This window comes from Halictus rubicundus, chromosome 14 (genome assembly GCF_050948215.1).
Source record: "Halictus rubicundus isolate RS-2024b chromosome 14, iyHalRubi1_principal, whole genome shotgun sequence".
Taxonomy (NCBI): domain Eukaryota; kingdom Metazoa; phylum Arthropoda; class Insecta; order Hymenoptera; family Halictidae; genus Halictus; species Halictus rubicundus.
In genome coordinates this window covers 7,927,991-7,946,562 of record NC_135162.1, presented here as the reverse complement: position 1 = coordinate 7,946,562, position 18,572 = coordinate 7,927,991, and the positions used below count along the sequence as shown (strand labels likewise).

At 45.0% G+C, this 18,572-nt stretch overlaps 2 protein-coding genes across 2 annotated transcripts; one reads left to right on the top strand and one right to left on the bottom strand.

Annotated features, from left to right (window-relative positions):
• Positions 1-808: 808 nt before the first annotated feature.
• Positions 809-5,475, bottom strand: LOC143361085 (transient receptor potential cation channel subfamily A member 1 homolog). Its single transcript, XM_076800344.1, has 9 exons — positions 5,061-5,475; positions 4,116-4,371; positions 3,797-3,999; positions 3,494-3,712; positions 3,074-3,402; positions 2,741-3,014; positions 1,937-2,227; positions 1,262-1,524; positions 809-1,167 (listed from the first exon to the last, which is right to left on the bottom strand). Exons 1-9 carry the CDS (start codon positions 5,442-5,444, stop codon positions 990-992), a joined length of 2,397 nt encoding a protein of 798 aa, XP_076656459.1. The 5' UTR covers positions 5,445-5,475; the 3' UTR covers positions 809-989.
• A 1,750-nt stretch (positions 5,476-7,225) lies between these two features.
• Positions 7,226-17,183, top strand: LOC143361077 (cysteine-rich protein 1). The gene is made up of 3 exons (XM_076800338.1): positions 7,226-7,357; positions 16,653-16,805; positions 16,892-17,183. Exons 1-3 carry the CDS (start codon positions 7,318-7,320, stop codon positions 16,933-16,935), a joined length of 237 nt encoding a protein of 78 aa, XP_076656453.1. The 5' UTR covers positions 7,226-7,317; the 3' UTR covers positions 16,936-17,183.
• The last annotated feature ends 1,389 nt before the right edge of the window (positions 17,184-18,572 follow it).

Here is an 18,572-nt window from a genome sequence, read left to right as displayed (position 1 = left end):
ATTTCACCGGTACAATGTGGGTAACATGTGCGCCCATTCCCGTCATACTTATCAGTACTTAAAATGCGTATATTGATCGTAGATTATAATATTGTAGATTGATAGTACTATCCTTAACAGAGAAATAGTATATTTATAACTTTAAGCGTACGAATAAATAACAAAAAATAGGTTTAAAATATAAACAGGAATTTAATGTAATACAATAGCAAGGCTTAAGATTTTAAAAGAAAGGAGAAATATTTTAATACGATAATAAAAGATATGGCATTGTTTTTAGTGAATATGTTAAATTAGTTGTTGGTATTTCGTTTTTCAAATATTAGTTTGAAGAGTACTTTTTGAAAACGATCTTGCAGGGACATCTATCGAGTCGCTAGTGCATTGTGTAGTGAAATCTGCATCGTGTTGCGTCGGTACTGCTGGAGACCGATATTATCAACACTTGATGTCATGTGTAAATTGTAAAAATTATGAAATTTTGTAAACGGGTAGATGAACGAAGCCTATAGATGAATTTTGAGAATAGATGAAATTCAGTTTTGCAACCCAAACAGATTATGAGCTAAAAGTTCTAGACTGATTGCAGCGGCCCAACCTTGAAGACCTCAACCACTTGAAGAGTTATTTAAACAATATGCTCTGTATATTTACTACTATTTTAGACAACAATATAAAATAAAAAATGAATAATTCTCGAATATTTAACCGAGATAACAAAGACTCGAAAGATAGGCGACCATACCTGCAACCATCAATAAATTAAAACGTAAAATATTTTTGTGAAAGCGTAAAAAATTGCGTAATTGGTGCAATAAATTTTACTGATAATCAAAATTAAATGTTGAAATAAATTGGCTTAAGCTCGAGCAGAATCTGCCTTGTATCTTATCAGAGTACAAATATATATTTATCAAAAATTTTCAAGCACACTTTTCAAAGTAATCTCGCCAATATCGATTAATTACATCGTTTACCTTTTCAATAATCTACACATTCATGGTTTTCCTCCGATACAGCGTGTTTCTCCTTTCCGGAGGTTTCGAAAATGTCGACCCCATCGCTTTAGGACCGTAATCTGATCTTAATAGTGACAACACTTCTTTGAGCAACGATGTCAGCTCCCCGTCACTGTCGTTGCACTTGTACTTGTCGCTCGTTATCAAACTGGAAAGAAAAGGTACTCCCTTAGAGTTTGTCGTTAAGGCGGAATCATTAATTAATGCGCAAAGTGTTTCTGGTTCGCCGACAGGTTGCCCACCTTTTATTGTCGCGCGAGTTTCTGAAAGCCAACAAGCTCAGTGTCTCTTTCTGGTACGCCGAAATGTCCGCTGACAAATTATTCGAACGGTTCGAATTGCATTTGTGATAATGGAAGTGAAATGTGCTGGGAATGTTGCGTCTCAAGTTGAGGAACGATTGAATCCTGAGCGGGAGGCAACTGCAGTGGAAGATTGGGTGCGATATCAACCCTTCTAGATGACTGACGAACTCTGCTTGCTTCAGTAATTGATCAATGTGTCCCTGCAATGGAAATCATCGTAGACCAATGTAATGGTTAGCTCTAACTAAATTTGAGGCGTATAACTTTCAAGAATTTGGCAGCATAAATTAGTGCAGGCCTGGGCAACTGGTGGCTCGCGAGCCACATGCGAGTCCTCTTCCCATTCCTGACACCCCCCACCATGGAGTGTGGGGGAAGTGGGCATGGGGTTAGGACCATAGGAGCATAGGACGCCCCCCTAGGGCAAAGGAGGTTTTTGTCCAGGAGAAATAAAAGCACGGTAGGGTAATATGGGGGTAATATGGTGGTGGGGATAATGAAGAAGTTGCCCAGGCTCAAATTTACAAATTTTCCGTGGCATTTTTACTGTGGCCTCTAGATAGATTTCCAATTGGAAGATTAATTGTTCGGGTGCTTGATAGAGTATCTCACTTGCTTCTCGAGGTCCTGTATATCATTGACCGCCAGACCGATCATCAGATTCATCAGCGTGATGCTAACAAGCATGATGAAAGCGAGGAAGACGGCCTTGCCCGTGAATAGTAGCGGCGAGGTGCCACCCTTCTCGGTCGTGAATATATCCTCGTAGTCGAACTCGCCCGTCATCATTACCAAGGTCTTGACGAAGGCGGTCCAGGAATCCTGAAACTGGTCGTTCTGGTGGAACACAACGGTGAAGCTCAACGCGAATCCGACAATCAGAAAGATGAACGCCGCGAGGACCTGAAAAGGAAGTAAAAAGCCCCCGCGGATGCGCGTTGTCATAATCGCAAGAGAGAAAGAGAGTGGGCAGAGAGAGAGAGAGAGAGAGTGAGAGAGGGTGGCTTGCGTGTCGGAGATAGGCAAGTGGGTCCTGATGGGAGCCCGAGTATCGCCGCGAGAGAGAGAGAGAGCAGACATTTAGAACCCCGTTGGTCCCTCCAGCTTTTCATTTCTAACGATATTCGTCGAAGGGACGAGTTCTTTTTCGTCCCTCTTACCTTTCGACTAAATGCGGATCTTCCCGTCGCACAGAGACGGGAATTAAAACCCACCCCCGCCGGTATTAAATCAGGGTTAACGTTGTCCCTGTTAGGGGCTCGTCGTGAAAACGTTTTACGGGCTCGAATGCGTCTGGTTTTTATTCACCCGGTGTCTGTTCCGTCGCGTCTCGCGTCACGGAGGGAGAGATTCGAGGTGCGCTCGTTATACTCGTTAACGTCGGATATCCTCCGCGCGTCTCGATCCTGGACTGACCTTCAGGAAGTTTCTGAGCACCGTGGAGAACATGAGCGCGTAATATCCGCAGATCGGCAGACGGCCGACTATCAGCATCATTTGTATCCAGCCGAGTAGGATTGCCACGCTCATGGAATGCAGCCTCCATTCCGAGTGGGCAGGATGCTCAGGGGCTTTTAATACTTCTTCCCCGGGCTGGGACTCTCCCGTAGGAACGCCGCCAAGTGAGATCATCAGCGTCACGGTCGCGCACGCATACGACATCCACATCTCGAACTGTCTCAAATAGTATCTGCAATAAAAGTGAACATTCAGCGTCCATTTTGGCATCGATCGTTTCGCTATGCTTACTTGGGCACCATCAACACCTGCGCCATGTTGTGAAGAAGAAGGGTCGACGAAGTGAACGTCAGGATCACTTTTAATGGGGTATAGTCCATCTCGTACTGCAGCAACATTATCGTATAACCGGAAAGCGAGAAGACGAACATGGCGTGGACGAAGATGAGGGTGAAGAAGAACACCCTGAGCCTTGACCACTTCAAGAACAGGAACGTTTCTAATAAAGGATGCTGCAATATTGCTAATTGATCCACGTTGGGCGCTGCAGCGATCAGCGACATCACCACCGCCATTTGCCTCTCGACTTCCGGCGTGAGGACGTTGAAATTTACTATAATCTGTGAAGAGAACAACAAAGCAGACAATTAACAACAGAAAATTCAGAGCTTTCTGTAAAGGAGTGAACTCCTGTGCGTTCTTTCTCATTACTCGGAGATTTTTGCCTGTCGATTTGCTCACTATCTGCACCCCCGAGTCCAAGATGTCGGTCAAGAACACTTCCGGTCTCCTCACGTGCGTGAATATCACGTCCATAACGGTCTCCCCGTAATCGGTTGTCGCGGCCAAATTGCCACCGTGATTTATCAAAGCTTTGGCACACTTGTCGTGGCCCTCGCAAGCGGCCAAATAAAGAGCTGTCTGTTTCATCTGATTAAGGAAAAAAACTGAGCGTTGGAAGTCAATTTTCAAATGGGCTATCTTCCAGGGTACGTGGAAGGTACGCGTACGTACGCGGTTGGTGATGTCTACTTTGAAAGAGTGCGTTTTTTCCAGAAGAAGTAGCAGAACGTCGTGGTTGCCAGCCGAGGCAGCCGTGTGAAGAGGAGTGTTGCCGTAGACCCTGCATGGCACAATAGGAGATGCGCGAGCATCCAATAGTATCTTTGCCACCTCGGCGTTGCCCAGTTCTGCTGCGAGGTGCAACATGGTGGTGCCTTTAGAAAAATTTTCATTATCTTTCTTTCTCCTTCTCGCAATCTCTAATTGCTAGCCCAGAGGCAAATTGTTACTTCTGACTCTGGCCCTGCCCATTATTTTAACTAATTCGCACCTGTGTTTGGACGATAGACAGTCGCCGAGGCATTCGCTGACACAAGAGTCTTGACTATATCGACGAACTTGGACATCTCAGTGGCATCCTTTCGAATCTCCTCGCGAGAGCCTGCCAAAAGCAACGGGGTGCATCCACGCTCGTCTTTGGCGTTAACATCGGCTCCAACTTCCACCAACAATTTCACCACCTCCGAATGATTGTTCTTCGCAGCCTGATGCAGAGCTGTTCTGTCTAGACACTCCGGAGAAGGTAGCTGGAAAAAGCATGCTCGGGTAAATCGGTGCTAAACAGATACAGTAAAGTCTTGATCTAATTCTCGGGGGCTGTGACGTAGATCGTGTAGGGCTACCATATTCTGGTGACCGCGTCGACCGCGCCGAAGAAAAAAACAGCATGGCGTGTTTACACTCTATACTGCTCGGCGCAGTGGCGCCAGATCAAGACTTGTTCCCCCACTCCAATTTTCCTTTGCACCGTACTATTCCCCCACTCCAACTTCTCTTTCTACCGCGCTATTATACCCCACGGCCCAGTCACGTGACGCGTTCCGTCTCTGTCGTGCAGGCAGAGAGGGGGTAACATTTCCCCTCGATTGGTGCTCCCTCCCCTCATTTGGCGACTGTGGTGTCTCCAGATCAAGAAGACTTGTTCCCCCACTCTAATTTCTCTTTCTACCGCGCTATTAGTCCCCTACGGCCCAGTCACGTGACGCGTTCCGTCTCTGTTATGCATACTCCAGTACTGGCAGAGGGGGGGGGGGTAACTTTTTCCCCTCAATTGGTGCTCCCCCCCCCCTCATCTGGCGACACTGGCTTAGCGACCGAAGCAGCTCGAGCTTCTTGTGGGTATTCCCCCCAGCGGAGGGGATAGGCGAACTGACAAAGATCGTGTAGTTCGAGACTTTACTGTACACATAACGCTTAATTAACTCTGAGGACTAACATTATTGCCTATAGGACACTCAGCCAAGAACAAACTGCCGATGTTCCGGTACCACTTCTCGACACGAACTTTGTGCTCGGTGTACGCCCCTTGTTTCAACAACCAATTCACCATCTCGCTGTCTCCTCGATTGGCGGCGTAGAACAATGCGCATCTTCCGATCGCATCCGTCGCATTAATGTCGGCCCCGTTTCTGTGGAACAGCTCCAGTAAATCCATTCTACCTCGCCAAGCTGCTATATGGACCACCATGATTCGCAGACGGCCGAACGGTTGCAACAGTCTCTTATCGAATCTTGTAGTCAGAATGTCCATCACCGATTGTACGTCGTTGTCCACCATGTTGCTAATCAGATTGTAGAGATTTTGATCGGGAGGATTCATTTTTACTCAGTTAATAAGCTCGCAGGCGTTGGATCCTTTCGTCGCGACGACGTTTCGGTAACTGATAACGTCGAACTTAAAAATGGCAGGATGTGGCGTCGGTTTAATTGCACGTCAACAGGCTCTTTATCAGTTTCAGACGTGTTCCGTGTTAGTCATTTCGTTGCAGACTTGTCCTCATTTTGATACAGGGTGGTTTATCCACCTCGAATATTTATTTTTCATTACAAATAAAAGAAAATGGAAAAATGACGTAGACAAAAGTCGCATGGTGTACACGGGGAAATATTGTGATGTAAACATTTTCTGTGCGCGGGGTAGCATTTCGGGGATTTCAAGGTCACCTTGAAAGACACAAGGTCACCTTTTGCATCATGAATCGGTACAGCATCAAAATGCACAGACCTCCATATCTTCGATATACATATATTACAGATATAGATCATTGCCCCAGGTTTGTTACCATTGTTGTTCTTAATATTATTAAGTTTTCCATTTGTTGTTATTGTACCGCTATCACATTACTGATTGTTGTCAATGAACTCATTTGTTATCCCACGCTCCTGAACGGGTATAGTACTTGTTTATCTATATTATTTATAATACTATTTATGGCATAATAGTATTTATCCTGTTACGTTTGGTGCGGCATTTGCATCTTCGCGGGCTGCTCCGTTACTTGCGTGCTAACCTATCGTGCTGAATACTCATGAAGGAGCCGGCGCTTGGGTATGCACATTCGACGTTGCATCTGTCAACAATGGCTAACGGTTCGTCACGGGCGTCGGCAGGGACTGATTCGTTAGCTCTCATTGTCATCGGACCACCGTTACTATCGCAGACGAGAACGCAGACGGATCCTTGACCCACGCGATTTGACACGAATCCAGTGTCTTTGCTGACGCGCGTAATCTTATTAGCTGCGATCAATGAGTAATGCTCTCGTTCGTTCGAATGGAACTATCTTTCTGTGAAAGCTAACCTAAAAATTGTGAGATAAAAATTGATGGACCATATTTCGGATTTCTCGGTGACACTTTGAGTTTCCACGGGTTTGGCAGTCCGTAGATTCGCGATAAGATAGAGTGACCACGTTACCGACAAAAATAGGCGAAAAATGGTGCCTCCACTTTTCGTCCTTGCATGAGAATATTTTTCGCTGGGAAAGGACTCGTTCGAAAGAGGAAGGTTCAATCTAGCGCGCGCTGGTCATGAACTGACGAGATTATGCAGATATTTGGTGATATAAGCGTTAGAAGTAGGCCAAAAATTGACGGTGTGCATGCCGTGGAATCCAAGCATTTTTATGCCATTGGATGAGTTTTTTGGATGAAATCGAGAGTAGCGCGTGCTAGAAAATATCTCCGGCTACAAATTGACAAAAACTTGAAGCACGTTTCTGGCGTCAGAGTTCATAATGTCGATAATACAGAGCAAAAAATGTGACAAGTTTAGTCACAGACTTAAGACCCGTCGGATCAAGACCAAGACGGATCTTAAATCAACGTCCGAAGGCTGTGAATGAAAATTATACAGCAGTTACCGACCTGCTGACTCTGAAAAAGTCACGTGACTATTCCGAGCCCTCAAAAAGAACGATCTTCCCGTCCTAATTTCGACTGAAAGTTCAGGTGTGCGCAGGTAGGCCACTCTGGATACCAGTCCGGAGGTAACGCGACCTTAACGCGGGTTGCTCGCGCGCGCACACACATGTAAGGCCGGTTGAAGACACGTCCGCATGCTCAATCAACTGGAGAATAATATCGCGTTACCTTGCAGAACTCGGGCTCAGTACGAGCTTGACCACGCAGCCGAGAGGATCTTCTTCGTGGCTTCAACGAACCGTTCGAAGGACTAGGAACCTCGCTTCATCATGCCCAACTGTCCGAAGTGCGATAAGCCCGTTTATTTCGGTGAGTGAAACCCCCCCTTCCCCCTCTTATCACTGGAAATTACGTCTCCCCATTATTCGAGTCAGATTACTCTTTCTGGGACTAGCGGATTCGGTCATACTTTTTTTAGGGCAGACGTGGCTGCGGTGAAAAAATTAAATTCGTAGACATCTTTATTTACAAACAAATCATCCGTCCAGTGTTCGTCGAGTGATAATTGGTGGGTAGTTTAATTAGCCGACGATTTAACGCTCCGGTGCGAATGTTTCGACTGTTGCCGGTGTTGAGCAGTGCGATGACCTTGGACAATTTTATATTTCTGCTGTAAGAAAATTCAGAAACATTTTCGCTTCAAAGTTCTAGTCGAAATGGCGAAGAATTTGATTTTGACAGTACTCGATTTGCGTGTATGTTTTTGTACTTTCCTTTTTATTGCCCGATGTACACAAACAGCCACGTCATTCATATATTCATACGTTCACCATGACTTTGTGAACCGACAGAGAATAACATCAGAAACGCAAGGGAAACCATGAACACACCTAGGGAACATTTTCGTCGTCCGTTGTTCGTCTTCGACATTTGTTTTTCATTGAATCGGGACACAGACAAAAAGTTATTGCAGATATTCATGCTACTCCGTTTATGGACATGAGGCGTGTCGATTTCGTTCGGGCGAGACACGGATAAATATTCAATCATTCGAGCAGATATTTGCGTTACTCAATACTTTCCTGCACCGCAGACGTCTCGGCTTACTTTCAATTTAATACTGCCGTTGAGAGTCCATAATTAACTCCTAGGGTAAGGGACCCAATTACTGTGGAGGTATCGATTACTGTGGCTATATTAATTATACTTATTTTTGAAGCCTAATGAATATTAAAAAAGAGATATCCAATTATTTTCCATTAAAGTCAGTTCATGTTATATATCTCTTTTTTTATTGTTTTAAAAATAAGTATAATTAACTCTAGGTTTACAGAGGACTAGAAATTACTATTTTACATTACTTTATAAAAATAACATGAATGTATGTATCAAAATTTGTAGCCATAATAATATATACCCAAAGATATCAATTTGTTAAATAATTCCTCACGGATGCATCTGTGCAATCTCAATAATCCTAAATTAAAAATATTATAATCCGTCATTTTGACGGGTCCCGTAAATCTAGTGTAAAAAATAAGTAGAATTAATATAGGCACAGTAATTGATACCCCCACAGTAATTGGTTCTTTACCCTATTATTAAAAATTGGACAATCCAAAGTTACATAGATAATTAGTGGAATTCTCACGTTAGAACCGCACGATTCGTTCAAAATTAGTTTCTAACTCATCTCAGTGGATTAACATTACTACCAAGCAGAAAACATATAAAAGTGAAACGTCTTATAAAATGTAGAAGATTGCATTTACTTAAACTTTGCACGATTTTCATTATAACATGTGCTTAGATGAAGAAGCCAACTCAGTAATTACCTATGAAACGGTTTTTACATTTTCAATAATTGTGAAGTAGAAAATCTGCCATTTTGACCGTGGTAGGTTTAGTGTTAAGATGACGAATCTGACACTGGATTAAGATAAAAAAGCGTATTAGTCAATTTTTTCGGGGCAGTGGTTCGCGTATGTTGCAGAAAATTCGTGTCGCAACGACAACCTGTCACCGGCGAGTTCTCGAATGACGACACTAATGATGTCATTGTGCGTCCTCGTGGTCCACCTTGACAAACATTATGTGAGCCTCGGCTGTGTACAAACGGCGTGGCTGTGCGGCACAAGTATAGTAATACGAGTCGCAAGGAAGGAAATTTTATACTATAGCGCGTAGACGTGATCTATATAATTGACTTGCGTGTATCTCCAATTATTAAGTCGGAATATCTGTCGCGTTAAAAGCCAGCCATTTTTCTAAATTCCTGGTAACAATAACGTGCACTACAGTGCTGATTACAATAATAATCGGCAGCCATTGCCGTCACGGTCGAACCAGCGATAAGCAAAACTTGGTAAAATTGGTACGTTCATGGTTGAACTGCAGACGATAAAGATTAGTAAAACTGCAATGGCTGAGATACATATTTTGCCATCGTGCGAATTATCGCGAGGACATTTACGTATTTACTTCTTTCATTAAGTTTCCGAATAGTTTACTCAAAAACAAATTTTCATGTTCGCGATGCTTTTCCAAAGTTTCAAGTCATCACGTGTCCATTAGACAGTATGCCTGATAAGTCCGATCCATTCGATTATTCAGAAATATATTCATCAGTTTGCTGTTCTTTTTTTCGTGCATGCACGGCAGTCGTGATTATGTAGATGCACTGTAGGTACACGTTGCAGAATATCAACTCGCATGAGAGAGACACGCTGATTACACCGCCGGTCACTGAATAACACAATGGCGAAGATGTAAAACAACGTTAAAACACTTATGAATATTATTATTACTAACTTCAGTCGTCACTTACAAAGAAACCTTTAGCGGTCTTGATTACCTTCCACGTGACCCCGGTTTCACCAACCTGAAAAGTAGTCTCTTTATATTCCAGACTATTTTAACATGCATTCGATTCCGCCGCCCTTTTTCGAACTATTCCAAGCTCCCGCGAAACCGCCATTGTTAACTCGAAATAACCCAACTCCAAATATTTCGATATTTCAGTACCAAAATCCTCAAATGATTTTCAAATTGGATCTCCACCAATCCAGTCCGTATTTGTTTAAACAAATATCTATTTGCAAATATAAATTTGACTGAAGCATTGTCTCAGTTAACCCTTCATTTACTGAATTTCGTAAAAGTTTTGTCAATTTGTGCTAACTTCTTTATATACTTAATTTAGGTGCAAGTGAACTCCCTGTAGCACAATTTTCATTATAAGTCAACGCCAATGTCATGGAAAATAATTTGGGACTTCGAAGTTCATAACATGTCCGTTCATAACATATCAAATTTTATATTTTATGATATATAATTTTTTAAAAATATTTTATTCAATTTTATTTTATTTTTACTTTATTTCTCTTTAATTATATATAATTAGTAATAACAGCTCACCAAAATGCAAAACAAATAAGTATTTTATATAAGCAAACACAAGGACGATTCTCAATCATCTAGAATCTATCCCAGCATCCATCTTGGCTTCTCATCATCTTATATGCTCGTCTCTAGCACGCTTCCAAGTATAAATGAGCATGTGCTGCCATCCAATAATTGAAGAACGAACTTCATAGAAGTGGACTTCAAAGTCCCAATGAAGTCTTCCATTCTACGGATTGAAAGAGAAAATTTTTATCATGAAAAGTGGGGGCGATCCCGTTCTTTTAAATATTAAATATTTTTGACTCCACAGCATTCTAGCTATTGTCAAGACGAATTCGACGACCTACTGTAAACCTTGCTAAAACAATGTTGGCCCGGAAAGAACGGCTTTCCAGTCCGCCGTGCGCTGCCCCGGAACGCTCTCGTTCTAGCATAATGGAGAGTATTTTCAGGCAGCGTTCTCATCGTCGCGTCGCTCCGATCGTTTATCGCGGCTGCAACAATTGAACGTACCCTAACGCGGGTCCCGCCGGCGGATTAAACGCGGCCCGCGCTTCCGTGGCGGCGTTTAGAGGTCAGTCACCTTCCTGTTTGCGACATTTTTTTGCCGCGATACATACAAGAAGAAGAGAGTGTCGTCCCTCTAATTCGCCCCCGAGCCTCGGCATCTCCGTTTCTCGCACGCCTACTTGCATCGATCTGAAAGCCCCGTGTAACGCAACCGTAGGACTCGCTCGCTCGCGTGCGCGCACGCGGAAAAGAGCACCGGGAACCGGGTACAGCGAGCAGCAGCACATTCAGAAAAATCCGCTTTCAGCACTAATAGTGCTTTAACAGCCGTCTAAAAGGCTGCTCGAAAGAGGAAGCGCGCAATTAAAAGCGAACCTCTCTTAATACGGAGCCTACACTCGCGCGCCGAAGGGAAACGCTGTTGCCGATGCTCCCGGGCCTCGCGTTCGCATAATTTCGACGGGGAACCTAGTCAGGCACGATTCTAAGATAGATTCCTGGACACGTCGGTCGCAGCGTCTGCATGGCGGAAAATTGTAGAGAAAACTCGTGGCGCGCGAGGAACTCGGGCCTGGGCGGGCCGAGTCGGGCCTGGTCAGATTCCCGGAAGTACAGACGGTCGAGAGTTTCGGAATTTTGTGGTACGATACAGTGATACTCGAGGAAGGTATCGGGTGGATTTTAGTCCCTCAATCTTCGTTGTGCGGCGTACATCGTTTCGCAAGCCATGCGAAATCGGCGACGATAACGGAAACCGCTCGAGGCTCTCGCGTCGTTAATGCGATACGATTGCTGCTATTTTTGTACATTACTCGACTCGGGGGCATCGACTGCCTTTCGATACTTGTCTGACTTATCGATTCCTCCGATGCTGTTTCATCCCAATGCAGCTGTTGTTCTCCAGAACAATGAGACAAAATTAAACCGGTTTCTTCAATGGAATACAATTAAGTTCTACAACTCTTTCAGTTCAGTTTTGTTTCAAATCAGTTGATAGCTTGTAGTGGGTATAGTTTACTAAAAAGCACAAGATCATATTATACAGGGTGTCCTAAAAATGTTGTAATTCCTTGAAAGAGATAATTCCTGGGGTCATATCAAGTAACTTTTTTTCTTTGTAAAAATGTTCTCTGTGGCTTTGTTTTCGAGTTGTCAAAGACAAACACGGACCAATCAGTGCGAGGCCACAGCGGACGGACTCCGCCTCGAGGGCGGGACCCGCCGTGCGTGGCGCTGTCATTGGCCGAGGCGGAGTCCGTCCGCTGTAGCCGCGCTCTGATTGGTCCTCGTTTTTCGCTAATATCTCGTCAATAAAGCCGCGGAGAACATTTTCGCAAAGGAATAAGTTACTTGAAATCGCGTCAGGAATCGCCCTGCCAAGGGAATACAAAATTTTGGGACACCCTGTATAGGATTTATGTTACACCGTCTTAATTGAACGGTCTCTCAACCGCACTACACGTTCAATAGAATATGTACGAATATCAAAGACCACCATCGCACACGCTTACCGCTAATATTCGTTAGCGTGACGTACAGGCTAACCGGGTTAATTGGAATTCTCGACTTCATCGACGCATTTAATTAATCGCCGACGCGGATCTTTGACTCGTTTCCTCGAGCAAAGTAATTTTTGCAGGAACGCGTGCGCTGGATCGCGAGGCCGTGTTCGCGAAGAAGGCACCCACCCAGTGGCTTTCACCTTGCGTTTTCTTTGTTTCGAACCGGAGTACACCCGCAGCAACGGGTGCACGCCGCAAAGCCGAGTGCTTTTTGAGCCGGTCGCAAGAGATCCCGGGGTACCCTTTGAGAAATGAGAACCGAAAGCTTTGAAATAAGCCGCGTTTAAATGATTTCTTAGCATTTGCCGAAGCGCGTGGTATGCTCTCTTAATTTTTACGAATGCTCTGTGAAACTTTGCCTTTCCAACGATACCCTTCAATCTTATTAAACCACTATATTCTAATGCAACGACTAAAAGCGACAGTAATTTAAAAAACAATAGATTTGCTACGGGCAACCCCATTTTCGAGGAACGAGAACGTTGAAATCGATCTTTCGGGAAATAATACAGCACACAATACAGATAGAGAGTGAGAGAGAGAGAGAGAGAAAGAATTAATATTAATACCATAAGCTCCCGTAAAAGAGAGGAAAGTTAAATCTTGATCTATGCCCAATACTCCGTTCCCTCCTGTGACATATATCGGGTAGGGCTACTATTTCCTTCGGCCGCGTCGTCCGCGTCGACCGTAGAAAAGATCAGGAGGCATCTCGAGCTTCTGGGCCCCTCGCGGGGTAAGCCCCCCAGTGGAGAGGATAGGCGGATCGCCTAAAACCGCGTAGCTCCGTGCGGCTTAGATCGAGACTTTACTGTATTCTAAGGAGAAGATGTAACACAACGTCAAAAAGCGACAGTAACTTTCGAAACAATGCGCGTCGATTTTCTACCTAGCATTTTCCAAGGGAGGGGCGAGTCGTGCATCGAGTTGATCGAGTTGTGCATCGATTCGATCGGTGAAAGAGGAACGAACTGAATACCGTTCACTGTGCCAATGTTATCGTGTTCCTCCGCATCCCACTTATATCTCCGCGAGTTTCAAAGCGGCCATTATTCCGTCGACGATGACCTGAAAAAAAAAGCGTTGCAGCGAAGGGGACGCAGAAATTCTTTCGCGTAAGGAAGCGTTTCTATGGGGCGGAGGGGAGGGGGGAGGCTGTTTGTACGGTAATCAGTCATTAATCTTTTTCGTCGAAAAAGAGAGACAGAAAAAAAGACGGGTAATAAGCCCAGCGTAACCAGCTTGATCCAGTCATCCCTCTGAATGCAACGGGGCTCGCTTCGTGCTCTTACGGTCGGCCGCGCGAAAAGGGAAAAAAGCGGCGAGGGGTCGTCGGCGGGGACGGTACCGAGTCGCGTTGCATCGAAAGGAACAACAATAAAGTGTCCAGCGTCGGGGACAGCGACAACAAGCCTTGCCGTGGGGGTTGAGTGGGAGGGTATTAATAATAAGAAGAACCGAGAGGAGAAACAGGTTTGCAGAAGAATGGCCGGATCGCGTTGGCGAACGGGAAGGCGAAGAGGAAGACCAAGGAGGAGGGGAAGAACGTCGAGGCTCTCTTTCTCTTTCTCTTTCGTTGCATCGTAACGCAGGATGCTGCCGGAAGAAAGCTACGATGAGGGGTTTTCTTTTTTCGCTTGGGACTTTCTGTGTAGTCGGGGGTAGGTGGTGGTGGTGGTGGTGCTGGTGGTGGTTGGGTCGGCAGTTTTGAAAGAAGGGATGAAGAGTGGGCGGCGGTGGCGGCGTCGGCGGCTAGGGTGGAAAACGGTCTACCGATGAAATAAAGAAGACGAAGGAGAAGAGAAACAGGAAAGACCAAGGGGGATGATGTACCGAGCCTATGCAATCAGCAGCCGCCGATTGTTTGGCGCCCGAGCGCAACGATCCGTGCACAGCACTGTCTGCCTTTTTCGCGTTACCACTGCACAGCAGCAATGCTTGACGATTATGCACTCGCTTCTCTGCCGCCAGATAATTAGGAGTTAATTAACTAATGGCCCTTTATACCCGTACCCTTCTTGCCTCCGCGCCCACCGTAGCCCACCGCGCCCCCGTCTCTCTTTCCCTCTTTCTACGGCTCCGGTGTTCCATTCTTCGTTTCCGTTCCCTTCTCGCTCTCTCCCCCCGTTCCGCTCCTTCTCCATCTTGTGTCCGTCCACACACCCTCCTCCTCCTCCTCCTCCTCCTCCTCCCTGCCGTCACTGTCGACCCCTTTAGACCCCCCTTTTCTGTCTCTCCGGTTCTCGTCATTTTCCAATTCCCCTCACTGGCACCAGCGTCCTTTGTGCTCCTTCTTAGACGCGGAGGAACGTTTGAATGCCAACCGCCAGCCCGCCACGGTCCGTGGCTTTTTTTGTCTTCCCCGCGAGGTTTGATATGCCGTAATGGCATGACGCACAGCCCGACACACCCACGGAGAAGAAAAACGTACGCGCGCTCCTCTGATTCCGAGAGCTCGACTCGCTTTTGTAGACTTTCCGGCCGAGCGTGTGCGCCGCGGCGCGGCGCGACATCCGAGTGCCACCGCGCCGAGGAAAATCCGATGAATACACGGTTAACGCGAACTTACGACGTCGATGCCCCTCGCCCGGCCGTTGGGTTAATCCGCCGCGGCTGCTCGGATTTTCCCACCGGAAACCCACTAAACATTACCTCGCATTATTCCTCGCATCCGGACCACTCAGAATTTCGATCATCGCTTGTCCCACCATAACTTCATTTTAACACTTCGGGGACCACGATGGATCGGCAGTCGATCGATGTCGGGCCCGAGGGGTTAAGACACTCGAGGGGGCACTAATATCTTTGGTGCATCCATGCTCCACCTTGTTTTCCAGAGGCTTCCATCAATTACCCCCATAAGACGAAGATTACCTCCATAAAACGTACTCAAAAAGGGTTTGAGAGCTAGAGCTGCGAGGTTAGAACGTGTAAAGCTCGTGTCCATACCGAAGCGACATCTAGAAACTTTGTACATGAGGAAGTAGGCAATAAGGGGCACTCAAAAGTTGTTCGATGTTAAATGCAGTGTTTACTCGATATGTGTCCAAAACACGGGTCTAGCATTTATCGGCAAGGAAATTCTTTGATCCACGCCGAACGTAGAAAAGGACAGAGAAGCTCTAGAGGTCCTGGGGTATACGGCAGTGGGGATAGTTCTGGGACTTTTATAGACTCGGTATTTGGGACATATATGGAGTAAACACTATGTGTGTTAGTTATTGCGACGTTTAGAAAAAATCCCCGGGAATCGTCGCGCCAGTGGGTGTCCTCTGCCAGCAGAGATCGAAATGCTTTCGGTTAATCAAGCAACTTGCACACCTCACTCGCAACCTCGAACAAAAGCGTGTAGCTTCTTGTCTGGAGCGTCGCGCTTTTCGCGTCCCTTGCCGCGATCATTCACTCTTGCCGTTCCTGGAGAATCCTCTGGCGCGATTCGTCCGCCTGCGGGAATTCATCGGGGTGTCGCGAACAATACAGTGTTGCGTCGGAATACGGAATTTTGTAAAGCGGCGACACGGCCTTCTTTTTGTTTTTATTTTCCTGCGTCGACGCGAACGGTCCGGAGGGTGCATCGCGTTCGCGCCTTGCCTGAATGAAGATCACCGATCGGATCTCCTCCGAGGATAGCCCATTGAATTCCATAATTACGAAATTGCTAATGGAGCTGTCAACGGAGTGGGGGCGGGGGAGACGTCTGCGAGGATGCTTGCGACGAGTTGCAGTCCCGGATGAGGGATGCTCTTCTGCATTTTGATCAACTCTGGATTTTTTTTTAAACGGAACCACCAAGCGTGGGACATTGTTCCCAGGGATCGATCCGGTCTCGTCGATGATGGCGTCGTCCTGAACCCTTTCAGGGCTGACAAGGGGCATTAGCCGTGTTAATTCGCCGTTAAACGATTGTTTCACACTGCGGTGGAGGGTTTAGATTAATTTGGGCCAACTCATTACCTCTCAACGATAGGGACATGGTTTCTACAAAATATAGCAGGGCCCTGATGAAAATTCTTTTAACTTCTTTACCCAGAATGCGACTGCGTTTGTCCAGGGGGGATTCAGGTCATACGCACAAACCTGATCTGTCGTTTTTTTCTGAGCCATTACGTAATTTGATTAATTGTCAATTTTTTGTACATCCAAGAATCGTATGGAGTATTTATGCTTTGTCTATTTGTTGGTTGCAGCTGAAAGGAAAACTTCGTTGGGGAAGGACTGGCACGGTTCCTGCCTACGCTGCGAGAAGTGTAACAAGACATTGACACCCGGTAGCCATTCTGAACACGAAGGCAAACCTTACTGCAATCATCCGTGTTATGCAGCCCTTTTCGGCCCTGGAGGTGAGCGATCATTGTGGAAAATACTATGAAACGTTCTCCATTTTCAAGCACATTTTACTAACAAATTTTGTCTGCTTTCGTTGCAGGTTTCGGACGGGGTGGTGCAGAGAGCTACGTTTACAAGAAATGAGCATCAACTAATAATTTAAGGCGACAAGTTATTGCTAAGTTGGACCGCGTTACCTGTGCTATAGAATTACTAAATCATTAACAGACTACCTAAGAATATATATATATATATATGTTATATGTACGAAGTACAATGCCTTCGTAGATAATGCGAAACATATGCAATAATGCAAGTATTCCATTTTTTATAAGATTGTATTATGTATATTGTTACTACGTATGAGCCATTGAATAAAAGTAGGCATCTTATTACGTCACTTTTCTTCATAAAAGCTGCTACTGATTTGCTTAATTTAGGTTCTGATCCATGCTAAAAAGATGGAGGTTCTCATCCGGGCTGAAAGGGAGCAGCACTATACCGGGGCACAGCACAAACGAGGTATAAGACTAATAGGGGGCGGTCAGTGCTCCGGTTTACTCCTATACCTCGTGTGTGGTTCTAGTTTATGCTACAGAGGAAATAGTTGGGCTCTTTCCTGCTAGGTTGCAGCACTATACTGATTGCATCGCGCAAGATCGCTAGGTGACACCTAGTAGGTGTACACATTGCAAGTTACAATTAGTATCCAGTGAGTTCAGGCTTTATAGCAGTGATTCTTAAAAATATTAAATCTTTCTTCGTGGGTTGAAAACGTTTAATTCCTAAATCATTTTGCATTTAAGTACGCGAAGAAACAGTGCTTTTTCTACATCTCGAACTTGAACAAAGTTCAAGTGATTCCTCTTTCTGTCACATTAATGTCCACATTCGTTTTCTACGAGCTCATCGTAAGCCCCGCGTTTCCTCTTTTCGCAGTCTGGGAGTAATGACAAGAGTAACATTCATATAAACCTCATATTTATTTAAAAAGGATGTACAGAGTTTTGTTTGCAAGTATCAACAGCGAGACTCGGCAAGAGCGGCGCACGGAACAAGAATATCACACGTGTACGAAGTGAAAGAGAAATAATAGGCAGAAACATGTTTGTTGTCTCGATGAGAAAGGTCCGCGGGGCGCAGCATCCAAGCCGAAGTCTCGATTTCGTATGTACGTGTTCTTCGCAACCGTTTCGCAGGTTGTTCGTATGCGCACGAGCGTATGCGTGTTTGTATGTATGTATGTACTCTGTGTGTGTGTGTGAAGGGGGAACGGGGACGGGGATGATAAACATTCCCTTCGTTTGAATGCTGCGCGAAAAAAATGTGCTTCAGTTCCATTCGTAACGATGCATTGGTTTTCTCCATTTTACGAATTGACATTACATCGTCGTGCTGTTCCTCGTTACGCTTCGTTTACAAAAAAAAAAAAAACATACATAAAGAAAAAAAAATACCGCCCCCATCCTATGGGGGGAACTCGGAAACGTTTTACTGCGATATTGCTCTCTCAATGGGTTTCTTTGGCAAAACTTATTACACATAGGTCGTCGTTAAAATTAATAAATAATAAAGGCAATTAAATAATAATATAATAATAATGATGATAATATAATAATAATAATAATAATTAGAATAATAATAATAATAATAATAATAATCGTGTGATAATAATGAAAGTAGCGATAATAGCAAATAGAATAATAAGAATCATCAGTTATGATAATAGGTAATAGAGTAACAATGTGAAAGTACGCATTAGTCACAATTACAATCCCGGT

Excerpts from the sequence above, each read along its gene's own strand:
- LOC143361085 (XM_076800344.1), bottom strand. The coding sequence starts at position 5,444 with ATGAATCCTCCCGATCAAAATCTCTACAATCTGATTAGCAACATGGTG. Across the intron at positions 3,015-3,073 it reads CAGGTGTTGATGGTGCCCAA|ATACTATTTGAGACAGTTCG; the intron begins GTAAGCATAGCG and ends CTTTTATTGCAG. Across the intron at positions 2,228-2,740 it reads TGCTCAGAAACTTCCTGAAG|GTCCTCGCGGCGTTCATCTT; the intron begins GTCAGTCCAGGA and ends CTTCCTTTTCAG.
- LOC143361077 (XM_076800338.1), top strand. The coding sequence starts at position 7,318 with ATGCCCAACTGTCCGAAGTGCGATAAGCCCGTTTATTTCG. Across the intron at positions 7,358-16,652 it reads CGATAAGCCCGTTTATTTCG|CTGAAAGGAAAACTTCGTTG; the intron begins GTGAGTGAAACC and ends TGTTGGTTGCAG. Across the intron at positions 16,806-16,891 it reads AGCCCTTTTCGGCCCTGGAG|GTTTCGGACGGGGTGGTGCA; the intron begins GTGAGCGATCAT and ends CTTTCGTTGCAG.